Source organism: Brachypodium distachyon, chromosome 2 (assembly GCF_000005505.3).
Source record: "Brachypodium distachyon strain Bd21 chromosome 2, Brachypodium_distachyon_v3.0, whole genome shotgun sequence".
In the NCBI taxonomy this organism is placed as follows: domain Eukaryota; kingdom Viridiplantae; phylum Streptophyta; class Magnoliopsida; order Poales; family Poaceae; genus Brachypodium; species Brachypodium distachyon.
Genome location: NC_016132.3, coordinates 47,815,572 through 47,829,018, shown reverse-complemented (window position 1 = coordinate 47,829,018; position 13,447 = coordinate 47,815,572). Strand labels below are relative to the sequence as shown.

Below are 13,447 nucleotides of genomic sequence, written 5' to 3'. Positions count from 1 at the left end.
GAGTGGTCGAGTTCATGCCTTCTTAAACACTCTGCCTTCGCTATTTAGCTTTGCCATTCGCGAGAGCCCAACCTTATTCTTCTAAAAAACCAACCTTATTCACCTCCATGGACAGTGGATACGACCAGACTGGCCACTAGATACAAGTCACATGACAAACACGACAAGTCGCATTTGGCCATTCCGGTAGCCAGGCGTCACTCGCAAAGCTTAGCAGTCAGCAGCAGTAGGTGATAATATGTTGCAGGCCCGCTACGAATGGATGACGAGTCTGCTCTAATCTTTGACGACGAAAAGACAAGTTTTGCGGTCGTTGTTGGCCGGCTTTTCTTTCTTCCTTCTTTCTTCTAGATCCTTGTCTCCACGCTTTTCAGAAGGCCCAAATGCACGTTAACGATTGTTTCGTGCTCCGTTCCTTCCGTTACATTTTTTAGTGGCCAGTGCTCGAGTGAGTGGTCGTGTTCATGCCTTCTTAAATAAACACTCCGACTCTGCCTTCGCTATTTAGCTTTGCCATTCGCAGAGCCCAAATCAGACAGAGCGTTCTGTTTTCTTTGACCGAAACAGAGCCCACTCTTCAGTGGTGTCAGAATCTGGCTGTCCCCGAGTGAAGAAGAGAGCAGTAGCGGCTGACTGAAAATGCGCGCGGACATCCGAGCCGCTCACGACGCGAAGCACCAAGAAGGGTGCGAGACCGACGGCGACGGCACGGAGTCCCCCCTGTACGGGGACGTGCTCGAATCGGTGGTGGAGCGCGTGACGGCGCCGGACCTGGCCGCCGCGGCGTGGGTCTCGCGCGAGTGGCTCCGCGCGGTGCGATCCACGCTGCGCCGGCGCCCGCGGCGGCTGCCCTGGCTCGTGGTCCACCGACGCCGGACCACAGCCGCGTACGACCCCCACGCGGGCGCGTGGCTCGCCGTGCATCATGCCCCGCGCAACGCCACGCCGGCGCACGTGCGCCTCGTCCGCGGCGCGCGCGGGGACCGCGTCTGCGCGCTCTCCTCGTCCGGCCTCGACGTGGCCGGCGACCCTCTGGGTCTGGGGACGCCCGCCGCGCGCGTCGTCCCCATGAAGGCTCCGGCCGTGTGGCGCGTGGACCCGGTGCTCGCCGCGGTGGGGGACCGGGTGGTCGCGCTCGGCGGCGCGTGCCGGCTCGCGCTCGCAGAGGGAGAGGACGCCGCGGCCGTGGAGGTCCACGAAGACGGCGGCTGGACCGCCTGCGACCCGATGCCGCCCGCGCTGCGTGAGTCCGCGGCGGCCACGTGGCTCTCGGCGGCCGCCACGGATCAGAGAGTGTACCTCGTGGACAGAGCCACCGGGTGGGCGAGCTGGTTCGACCCGGCGAAGCGGCGGTGGGGTCCCGTCCGTCAGCTCAGGCCGGACGCCAGCGTTTCCACCTGGGCCGTCGCGCCCGGCCGTGCCGCTGCTGGCGCTGACGCGGAGCGGCTCGTCCTCTTCGGAGCGAAGCGCGAAGAGAACAATGTCGTCGTCCAAACGTGGGAGGTGGACGGCGACGCTCTGGATCTGTCGTCGTCCCCCGGCGCGGCGAACGACGCCGCGATGCCGGGGGAGATGTCGGAGAAGCTTTTCCCCCGCGAGGAGGACGAGGGGGAGATGTTCTTACCGTCGATCGGGGTGTGCGGGAACGCTGTGGGAGGGTACGTGTACAATGCGGCGGAGCTGGGCAACGGCGCCGTGCTCTACGAGCTGCGGGAGGGGCGGCAGAAGGGGAGCGCCGTGGAGCGGTGGGAATGGGTGCCGTGCGCGCCGTCTATGCGCGCCGATCCCGTGGGCCGCGCCATCCTCGCGAGCTCGCCGGTGGGGTTGGACGAGCTCGTGTTCCCATCACGGGCATGTTAGAATGTTGACTCAACCACCGCGGTTGGAAAATCAAACTGTTGCGTTACTCAAACTATTGTCTTCAGGAGCAGTCGCTCCCAAGTCCCAATTTCGTTGCAGAAAATTGATCACCAGTCAAAGTTCAGCCAAGTCTCCACAAACACCAATAGGGTAGGGTACCATCCCGTCAACGAGGACGCGCATCTTTAATCTTGATCAACCGCTACCAGCAACTCTAGCGACCATGCTAGCCAGTGGGTATGGCAGATTACCAATCTTGGATGGAAGTGGCTGCTCATTGGAAATACAAGATAAAAACATATACTCACTCCGTCCTGAATTTGTGTCACTATTCAAGATGGTTTTACAGCTCAGGGGGCCCTTTCCGGAAAAAAAATTGGGTGGGCGCCTGGCTCACCCGCGCCCCCTGCGCCCCTCGTCCCGATGGAGCAGGCTCCCGATCGGACGCTCCCGCGCGCGATGGCTCTGAAAGCGTTTTCCCTCGCGGCTCGCCTGGCTCCGCGCGTCGGCTCGTCCTCATCCGCTGCCCGCCATCTCGAGCTTCTGCACAGACATGGATCGGATCGGTTTCGTCCCGGCACCGGCCCCGATTGCCGCCGCGTCCTCGATCTCATGAATCAGAATCCTTCACTTTCCCTCTGCAGATTTCTTCCAGATTCAGCTTATGGCCGGTTCTAATTAAAAGCAGATCGCGGAAATGGTTCTATTTGCAGTTTGTACCTGATCAAACGCCAACATGTTTCAAACTTTCAGACTTTCAGTACACATGTTTCAGACTTACAGATTCACATTGAGTCAGATGACAAGTTCTTTTGTTCAGATTCTGATTCCATACAAACATGTTTGACTTTCAGTACACATTCACTCCAAATTCAGAACACAACACAACAGCTCAACCAAGTGCATCCAATCAGAAACTGGAAAAATTCAGATAAGGGGAAGCCAAAAATGTACTGTAACAGATTCAGATAAGGGGAAGCCAAACAAAATAAGACCCATCCTATCATAAACTGGAAAATTCCAAGCATTCTTTTTTACTGGAGGTAATCTCTCGGGACAAAAAAATTTCACCTCGAAGCAGCACCCTGTTGTATGTACAGGTTCAGTGGAACGATGCAGACTTGTTAGCATTTAGCAGCAGCAAGGATTCAGGAACTTGACGAAGTCCATTGGCTGATACATTCATGACAAAAGAACTGATACAATTCTGGAGTAACATTCATGGAGACAAAAGAACATGCATGTTTGCTTTCATAAGGTCTTTAAACAGTAAAAGAGCACTTAAAAGTAATAGAGCACTTAACAGTTAAATCGTGAAAATAGCTAATGTCTTGCAATTATTTGGTTTGGCTCAGGACGTTGTTTCTAGATCATTATGTTCCAGACCTTCACCTACAAGGCAATATATATGATAACAAAATATTTAAAATCAATTTTACACACATAAGCAAAAGGTATTGAGCAGGTCAGTACTTTTTTCTGGGCACCCTACTTCTTCTTGTTCCCGGTGTTCTTTTCAACAACATTTTTAGTACGTGTCTTCTTTGGACCTTTTATCACTTGAGAAATTTTGAATGATATTACACCGTTTAATGGTTCTCGGACACATTCATTTGGAATAGGAGCAATCTCATTGGATTTTTCATGCATCTCACTTAGATAAGTATCCGCTTCCAAGTTCAAGTCATACATGGCTTTCTGCAGTTTATCAAGAAGTTGTTTTCACGACGAACACTTCAATGCAAGAGATGTGGCCTGCCAAGATATAAGTGCTGCCTGTGTTTTCAAATCTGCCTCCTCAGTTCCTGGTTTGTGAATATAAAATCCACTTTTAGCATACTTTGTCCATCTAGGCAGTATATATTGCGATGGCAAATTGTATACTCCATTCATATTATATACTCTAAGAGCATGTTTGCACAATAAACCTGTAAGATCTAGTTGACAATTTAAACAACCTATATTACAGGATACAAAATTCCATTGAAACAACATGTAAGATATAGTTGACAATTTAAACAACCTATATTACAGGATACAAAATTCCATTGAAACAACTTGTAAGATAATAGTAAACATACCTATGCATTCAAACATCCGGCAAGAGCATGTCATGGTCGAATCTTCGGTATTCAGCACTACTGTTGCTCCACGATCAGATTGCATGTACTTAACAAAGAATGTCGAGTTTGTCCCCGCAGCTTCCAATAATTCGCAAGACAATGTAAACTGTTTTTTAAATTCTTCCTCAAACTCTGAATACATTCTCCTTGTATATGATTCAGCTGCAGTTTTCAACATAGGTAGATTTGGAATGTAGGAAACTGGAGTCTTTCGACGTGACTTAAAATCATCATCCAACTCATTTGACCTTAGACTAGCTGCAACGTTTTCACATTCTACAAGGAGTTCTGAAAGACCGAGTTTCCTACGAAATCTTATTAGGTACTTCATTCTCCACTGATCCAACACGTGTTATTTGTTGTTCCTCTTCTCCATGATCGCCACCAATAGCATCATTCAAAGGTGGAGCATGCAATCTACATCAGGGAGAGATCGATGACTAATCGGCCGGCTGGACCTTGACATGGCGATGATCATGTTCAAGCAAGGAGCAGCACCAGCAGTTACCTGAGGACCGATGGCGACGGAGCAGCATGCGTGCGATCCAGTAGGGTTCCACCGACGTCGCCAGGTAGGGCTTCGCCGCGCCGCCTTCCGCCCCGGCGATGTGAACTGCTGCTCGTTCACCTCCACCGACGTCACCGGGTAGGGCTTCGCCGCGCCGCCCTTCCTCCATGGCCGACGATCGGAACTGGGAGATGAGTCGACGGGAAGTGATCGGCCGGGAGAGGCGGGCGCTGCGAAGGAAACGACGCGGGAGGCGGAGCCGATCCGATCTGTGCCGCGCTTGATCGACGGAATTTCCCTCGCGGCGGCGGCAATCGGGGGTGGCGCCGGGGCGAAGATGCAGGAGGCGAAGCCGATCCGATCCACGTCTGTGCAGAAGCTCGATCGACGCTCGAGATGGCAGGCAGCGGACGAAGACGAGCCGACGCGGGAAGCCAGACGAGCCGCGAGGGAAAACGCTCTGTGAGCCATCGCGCGCGTCCGATCAGGAACCTGCTCCATCGGGACGAGGGGCGCACGCGCCCACCCAATTTTTTTCCTTATGTGCTGAAGAAGTAGCAACTCAAAGCGAAGGGTGCACACATGCATCATCTTCAACACATTGAACCAGCAGCGTAGCCAGCATTTTAATCCAGGATGGTCCAATTGAAGGATTTTTTTTTTGCTGCAAAATTGTATGTCAATGTACTACGTACTATAAATTTTTAAGTTAGGCCGCAAATTGGACTGCAATCTCTCTTTAACCCAAACAGATCTATATAGAAACTCACAACTATCTATGTTTTATTTGGTTGAAAATGCAGGGTATATAGGCCTATCGCAAAATCAAGGGACCACCCTGGCACTCCTCTAGCTATGCCACTGCATTGAACATAGCTGAGTTCAACCGCGTGATCAATATGTCTGGAGCAGATATAGGATACCCTCGAGAAGGTACATAAAGATATCACCACTTTGAAGGAAACTCGGATTGAACGGCTCGTGAGTCGATTCGACCGGCTCAGGATGAAGCGTGATGAAGATGGTGACTCTGTGTATGACTGTGTGAGTACATGTGGATCGCTCTAGGTAGTGAGTAATCAATTCGATACCCGGACAGGCATGAATTTTGAAGTCGAGGAAAGATGTTCATGGAACGTGAAATTAATTAACAAATAAGGTAAATAAATGATAAAAATATGACAACCGATATTATTGAGAAACTGGAGAAACCGCGACTATAGGTAAGCAGCTACCAACCCCAACAAATTTGGGTACCATTAGTATCTGCCTTTTTCTTTTGAAAAGTTGAAATCCCTGACATGACATCTTTAGAATATGTTCACCCCAAGCATACCCGCAAACCTTGGAAGCATCATCAAGTTTACCATGATATTCTAAAGGAACAATATTGTTGGTTCTAGGGCAAAGATATGTTGCCAATGCATCAGGAAAAAGGTCCTGAAGAAGGTGTCTTCGTCCAGATCTTGATCAAGCAATTTAATTGCATGGTGTAAGGGCGCTCTTCTACTATGCTCGTATGGGATTTTGTAGAATTCACGTTATAAGTAGATTCATTGTGTTTACTTGTTAGCACCTCTGGCCTTGTACCAGATGGAAGACCAAGCACTTATTCAACCATTTCTGTTGTGAACAACTAGCACGGTGTCTCACGCAATTGCGCAAGAAACATTCTTCTATAATTTTTACTTCTCAACTATCAATTCTTTTCAACTACAAATTGCACAAAACAATAAAATCATAATATTTTTTATTTCTGTACCACTTGTATGTGATATTACATCAGTATTAGGAATTAGAACTTAGGTCACAATAGGTAGGTTGAACGTTTATAAGAGACAACATGTTGTGTTTGTGATATTAGAGTAAACATATATGAAGTTTGGATCACAACCATGATTGGTCATTAGGAAGGCAAGATTAATATATCAACCTCATCACATCTACAAAAGTAAAATTAATCAATCCTACTACACCTGGCAGAAGTTCGAAAGTATATCGTGTTTTGTATGTGGTTCCAGGTAGTCCACAATTAGAGTTTGGCACGTGAGCTGACTGGCCCATGAACGCTTGCATTGGGTTGCTTGATCGCTTAATCTGATATTAGCTATGTATCTGGAATTAAAATTCAGATTACATTGTTCACAAAACTGAGGTTACATGTTAGGGAATCGTTTGTTTACTGCAATGCCGTGTCTAGGCAAGTTATATTAGTAGGTAAGAATTTCAAAAAAAAATCATAATTTGATAATAAAGTTTAATTTACATGACTCTTATATCGATATTCAGATTATAATTTATATAGTGATCTAATCATTTTCTTTTTACAATATAGCGTGGCATTTGATTATTAAGTGTTGATTTGCTAGCCGGTCAGTCGTTTGTATACTTGGTAACCAACGTTAAAATTTTAGGTCATGTATTGGTATGTAGTTATATACTCCATTGTTTAAACAACCACTAATAACTCATCGTTTACAAAAATATAGGTTCATACTTGGTCATAATCTATATGTTTGCACCCCGAGAAACGAGGACTAGAACTTCCCTCGGACGAAAATATTAAACATCACATAGTCTTTTTATCGATGGAGTGTGGAAAATTCCGTTTTAGTGAGATTAAAAAGTCAAGATGGAATTTCTGACAATTCGAAGGTGCACCGAGGAGGACATGCTCCACGTAAAAAAATCTAAAAAAATCTTCATCGACAAATTTCACTAAAATTCACACGTCAATGTTCAAGTTCTCCAAGTGTATGTAAAAATTTATACAAAATATAAGTGTTGAATCCGTACAAAACTGACAAATTCAGTACTAAAAAGCAAACTTTTAGAACACGGAAATTTGTTAATTTTGTCTCTGTCACTAAATGTCTTGTTTTGATATGAAAATTTGCAGCAGGTTAAAGACTTTTCAGAAATTTCAAATGTTTTGCTACTACTGTTCATGCCAGAAATTTTGTACAACCACTGCACTAACACTATGCAGACGATACTAAATCCTTCGTCTACCGCTAATCCCATGGTAGAACTCACCGTAGTAAATGTCATTTCAACGTACCGAGTAAAAATAGCTAGGCAGGGAACTGAGAGCCCCCAGCCCCATGCAAGCAACTTGCTCTTATTCTAGAGAAGAAAATTGTCGACAGCTATCGTGTCAGGCAAGTTGCCGCATGAATCCACAAGTTAATGCCAATTGGGGCGCTGCCTGCTGCCCGGAATTGCCTGCCCACTTGCCCAGCCGAAACCCTAGCGCGACCAAGCGACGCGCCATTGCCCACGAGACTCCCGGCCAGCCGCCAGCCCTCCTATAAAATGCCGGACAAGCTCACGGCTTCTTCGACAATATCTGCCTTACTTGATTCTTGCTGTATAGAGTTACAAAGTAGCACTCGTCTTGATCTTATTGCTGTCCGCTTTATATATGCGAGCGAGCCACAACGTTGCAGTTTCTGGGGTTATTGTTTCTTTGTGTTTAACTTTCTTGGCTTTTTAGCTCTTCTATGTGATCTTTGAGCTTGATTTCTTCTTGTTTGTACATGTGCTTGTGCAAAAACTTCCAATCCGGCTGTGACAAATCTCTCTTGGACAGCCCGGCCACCTTTTGCACAGAAGGATGCGCTACAGTGTGTTAAACATTAGTGGCGAAGTGCTCGCTTCACTCAGCTACGGAGGCTTGGAGTTCATCAGATTTCAATCCTTCTAGTGAAGCAAGCGCACACTACTTCATTTTGATTTATTTATTTCCATTTCTTTTGGCTCCATATGGTTTGTGATTTGGGGACGCTTTTTTCTGCTGAGTTACTTGTACAGTTTCGCTCTTCTCAGTAAGGGTGACATATTTGGATCTGCAGGTTTTCATTTTGGAGATGTTAACGACCAGATCTGCAGTTCTAAAAGAGATGACTATGTAATGATGAACAACATGGATTTTTTGTTGTTGTTACAGTAGTAGTAAAACGGAAGTTGCATATTCCATTGAGAACGCAAAGCTGTTTACAGCTACGCAATGATTATACAAACACAATAACCTCAACGATATTTAGTTGAGATGGGAAATTTGAAACATGTCACCTTAGTCCTCAAGTTGGTAGTTTTAGAAAATGCTACTGACTCCACATGTACAGACGGCCAGTGGCGTTTTGCATACACCTCGGAAGGGCAATGCTAAAACTTCCATCGATATGAAGAGATAATTTTTTATTACCTACTAGTATATTCGGAGAAGGTATTGAGAACTTTCATTGGCTATCGCTGACTAAACATATAGACACCGAATTATGAGAGTTCACCAGAACATGCAGTTTTAACCTATTTGTATATCTTCACACAAAAAACAGTAGCAGAGTAGCTTACTCGTCTAAAGCCGCCGATTATGACAAAAATGAGGTGGGCATTAAGCACCTACTTCGGGGTTGTGTGGCTAAATTCAGTAGCTTACATGATCTGCAACAGGTCCTCCAAAGACACGGAACTGAAGAAGGAAAACTGAATAGCAGGAAAAGAAATATATAGACAGGCTCGAGCATCTGGATTCAGCTGCTCTCACAGCTCTAGCATAAATACTCCAATAGGTTGGCTGAATGATAATGCCATACAGGACTGCCATTAGGTTGTGAACAAAATATTCTTTGTATTCTCACAAATAAAACTAAAATCTACACATACCTTCAGTCAAAATTAGTTGTGCTTGTGAAACCCAGTACTCCATCCACAACAAGAGCATGTAAAACATGCTATGCATGGACATCCTACAGAGCCGACAGTTCAGCCCTCTTATTTTCAGTTTATTGAATTCCAGACATACGAATTGGACAATTTCTCTGCAGTTCACAGCTGAAGCCTTTTAATTCCTAAACCAAAGGAAACATCTGCAGACATGTCAGCTCCAGGTAAATCAATTTACCAGGGGGAAGCCATATTCATAGCGTTCACTACTTTTAAGTGCGGTCACCGCTGTTACGTCAAGGATCTGGAATGTCTGAAGAGGGAAGAAACCGCATCAGAAAGCTCGAGAGTGACCAAACACAGATAATGCCAAGAATTTGAAGGACAGTCAGTAGAGCTCCTAAGGAGTTCATGATAGCCAAAGTTTGATTTGTTGCCTCAGTTCCTCTAACAGAAAATGTGAGTGCCGTCACCAGCTGAGCTGCCCTGTTCAGTTGGTGAAGCCTGTAGACCTGGAAGGATGGGAAATAAAGAAGGTTAATGATCAATGCTAAGAACTATCAGAATATTTATTTGACTAGAGGAAGAACATCAACTGAAATATAAATTTGTGTGGTTCCGAAAAAAAAACATATAGATGCAGATGCAGTTACATGATTTGGTGAAATGGATATGAGAAAGTAGATGCCACCAGATTTGGAGATGAAACGAAAAGGTCTGGCTCACAAGAACAAGATTACAAACCACCTGGTATGCTTCTACGTACATATGTCTACATTCTTAATTTGTTTGTCGTGTCACAACAGCAGTTATCATCGTCAGGAAAGTAGGAACCTATAGGTTATGGTGTAAACAGTAGGCAATCAGAAATGACAGTCAGGCAGGCATTACTAAGTTATGCTTTACTTACCAATGAAATGAAACAAATAATCATAGTCATCAGTGAGGAAACAAATTGCTAACAGTCTACAACCAGTATTGAATACGATCACTATAAGGAAACTGGACCATATATTCCAAAGAGACGTGTTGTACTGTTGTGTTACCTGTGCCTAAAACCCTCCATCAGACCAGAATTTGTACATGAACTATGTAATATATTGGGTGCTCTCTATATCCTTTCCCATAAATATCAGGACTTTTTTTGGATTATTATTTACCCGAGGGTAAAAGGTAGAGCACATAACACTATATGGTTCGATGGACACTTGGACAGATCCGTGAGTAACAATGTAGCTTATATGTTTATAAGTCTCTCGAGAACATTATCTGTTAGCCTCTTTTCATTGTAATATTCTTTTCTGAACTTCAATGCTCCCAAACTTGGTTGCTACTTAGACTACTCTTGCTATGTGCACCCTATGCACAAGGCAGCCAGCCATTGCATCCAACCAAATAAGGATATCCAACCAGATATGCATAAGGATCTTATTCTCAAGAAAGCAGGGATTGGTTGCTTAGTATTTGTTAAGGCCTAGAGGTTAGTTTCCATGTGAAGGAGGAACCCACAACCTATATAAAGGGAGCTACCAAAAAGGGTTGAAATTTCGGAAACAGAATTTCACACCCTGAAGGGTATTGCTTCAAGTGAATTTCATTAATTTGACGAATTTTGACCAAATTTAAATTTCCTTGAATCTATCTGAAATTGAGCTACAAATATCTAGGAACCCACTGAAATGTCAAACCTTTAAACCCTGGATTCCACATCAGCTCTAGCCAAGCAATGAATAAAACAAGTTGTTTAAGTATTTCTTCGCATAATTAGTCTAGTTAGCTCGTAATGTACGTACGAGTAGATTCTACATATGGCCCCACATTAACATTAAGCAATTGAAAAATTACTCAGTACACTGATAAATCCAAATTGAAAACATCAGTCTACAATTAAACTACCATCTTAACAGATTGCATAAACGATTTGTATGTTTCCACCAAAGCACACTTGATTATAATCAGAAAGGGAAAATTCAGCATACTAGTACATGAAAAATTAAGAACTTCATTACCTTAAAGATAATAGGGATAACTGGCCAAGAAGGTGATTTCCGATGCCGTGCATACTGCTCAAACGCGAATTGCACAACAAGACCTACCAAATAAGGTGCAAGAGTAGCTGACGCTGCTGGTCCAGTCCAGGGCCAAACCATGCCCATTGTAAGAAGCGGTATTATCAGGCTGAGGACCATCGTCGTTACTGATGATATCCGGAAAAATCTAGCTTTTGACCAGATGTAGCTCTTAGGTGCTACTTGCTGCAAAGGCCTCCAGACTTTATCAATCAAGAGGACAAAAATCCCGACTCCTCCGTAAAACAGAGCCTCGGTAAAGAATAGTATAAGGAAATCTGCAGACAACAAAAGAAACCTATCAAGGAATGCATCCATGCCTAGACTTCATCTGAACGTGGAATGGTACATATAGTGTCTATGGTTAGATGTGTAAATATCTCAGTAATGAATGGTGTGTATCAGTAAAACAGAACTCTTATGATGTGTATAGGAATGATCAGATGTAAAGCAACAAAAAATACTCCCTCCGATCCATATTACTTGTCGCAGCTTTGTCTAGACGTGTTTCATTGTGTAGGTACATGCGTATTTAAACAAAGTTGCGACAAGTAATATGGATCGGAGGGAGTAACATATTTTCAAGCACCGACTTCTAATATGCCTTCTAGTGGAATAAATACTCACATATATGTGATAGTGTTAATTGGTAAGCAACGTGATTAATTTCCATCAATTATTATTATATAAGGTGGGAGTAGGAGATAGTTCTGAAAAAATACTGTAGGAATAAGATAAGAGACACGTCGGAATAGTTGTAACACCTTAATCCAGGATGGAAAAAACACATTGCTAAATCGTCAAAGGAAGGATACCTGTCAATAGGGAATCCTCAAACACGGCTGACAGTACTTTGCGCAGGTAAAGTGATGGAAGAACCAAGAATGCCACAAGGATAGTTGGGCCAACAAACCATACTAATCTAGATGCTTCCTTTCCGGGATGTGGAACGCTCTCCACACTTATCGTTTGAGAGCTGCCTCCATGAAATGAGATGAATCCTGATTTACCAACACCCCTCTCACTAAAATAGGAGCCGTCAGATTTAGTAGAATCTGCAGTACTACTCTCAGCATCTTCTAGCAACGGTGTATCCGAGGTAGGTGAAGCAATTGGCTCCTGTTTGTCTGTAGCAGTGAAGGAAATGACTCGCTTAATATGAAGCCGTCTGTCACGGTTGCTGAAGCCTCTCAAAATTAATCCTGTTAACATGTCATAAAAATCAGCACAAAGGACTATCTGAACTCAATGAAGAGCTTTTCAGAAAGTAGATGGACCAGAGGGAGGGAGTACCTTTCATAGTACCTAAGTAGTGCATCCTACTTCCATTTACTCCCTGAACTGCAACTGACCTTACAAGCTGAGAGATAACCCATGTCATTACATACGGCTAAACCTAACAATTCAGTGTCTCTTCATGTTCCTAAAATCCAGAATCACAGGAATGTATGGAGCATAGAGTAAGAACATGTGAGTATGTGAATTTACCCATTATAAACAACTTAAGGTCCCGTGTCCGTAAAATAGTCTACCATTAATGCTACTCCCTCCGTTCCTAAATTCTTTGAAGTAAAATCACAACAAGAATTTAGGGACGGAGGGAATATATGTCAAACTCATTGGCACGCACCCAATGGAAAGACTAAAATCTTCATTTCTTTCTTCGAATTATCCATATGGGGACTACTTACACCAGCAACTAATTAAAACGTACCTAATCAACAGCCAAGCAAACAACCATACGCGGAAGAAAGGGTTCACAAGTAGAGGATATAGTTGTTTTTTTCGAACCATGACAAGAACAGGAAAATTTTGTACAGCGGTTGAGGAGGGGATTGCCTTGCGATAGGAGCAATAGCTGAGGCGGCAGCAAGGAGAGGCGGAGAAGGCCGGCGCGGGCGCGGAGGCGGCCCTGGGGCGGAGCCGGAGGACGTTGGGGCCTGCCACGGCGGCCATGGCCGTCTTGCGCTCTCTGGCAGCAGCAAGGGACAGGCACGGTGTGGGGGAGCAGGGGAGGTGAGGAGAGGACGGTCGGACGGGCACCGCAGCAGCTTGGCCCGGTGCGGTTGGTGTTGTGGTGGTCGACTGCCGCACGACGGCACGAGCACAGTGGCGTTGGGCCCAGCTGTTAGTTAGGTGGCTGAATAGGCGTTTCTTTCCTGAGGACTTTTTTTTTAGGGGGTTTTCCTTTCCTGAGGACTTGAGCAGTTGAACCATGC

At 45.0% G+C, this 13,447-nt stretch overlaps 2 protein-coding genes and 1 long non-coding RNA gene across 5 annotated transcripts; 1 reads left to right on the top strand and 2 right to left on the bottom strand.

Moving 5' to 3' along the window:
• The first annotated feature begins 42 nt into the window (after positions 1-42).
• On the top strand, positions 43-2,625 carry LOC100845989 (F-box/kelch-repeat protein At1g23390). The gene has a single exon (XM_010233900.3). It carries the CDS (start codon positions 640-642, stop codon positions 1,858-1,860), a length of 1,221 nt encoding a protein of 406 aa, XP_010232202.1. The 5' UTR covers positions 43-639; the 3' UTR covers positions 1,861-2,625.
• A 760-nt stretch (positions 2,626-3,385) lies between these two features.
• Positions 3,386-5,385, bottom strand: LOC112270863. The gene is made up of 2 exons (XR_002963390.1): positions 3,942-5,385; positions 3,386-3,665 (listed from the first exon to the last, which is right to left on the bottom strand). It is a non-coding gene; the product is annotated as an uncharacterized LOC112270863 (long non-coding RNA).
• A 3,599-nt stretch (positions 5,386-8,984) lies between these two features.
• LOC100845684 lies at positions 8,985-13,337 on the bottom strand. Of its 3 annotated transcripts, XR_001405754.2 has the most exons (6): positions 13,068-13,337; positions 12,522-12,588; positions 12,044-12,430; positions 11,169-11,506; positions 9,398-9,671; positions 8,985-9,314 (listed from the first exon to the last, which is right to left on the bottom strand). XR_001405754.2 is itself a non-coding variant. In XM_014898031.2 (5 exons), the coding sequence occupies exons 1-5, from the start codon at positions 13,182-13,184 to the stop codon at positions 9,456-9,458; spliced, it is 1,125 nt and encodes a 374-aa protein (XP_014753517.1). In that variant the 5' UTR covers positions 13,185-13,337; the 3' UTR covers positions 8,985-9,455. The 3 variants fall into 3 exon arrangements, 2 of the variants coding, with proteins under 2 accessions (XP_014753517.1, XP_014753518.1); XM_014898031.2 differs by having other exon boundaries at positions 8,985-9,671; XM_014898032.2 differs by having other exon boundaries at positions 8,985-9,671; positions 12,522-12,651; positions 13,068-13,086.
• Between the last annotated feature and the right edge of the window lie 110 nt (positions 13,338-13,447).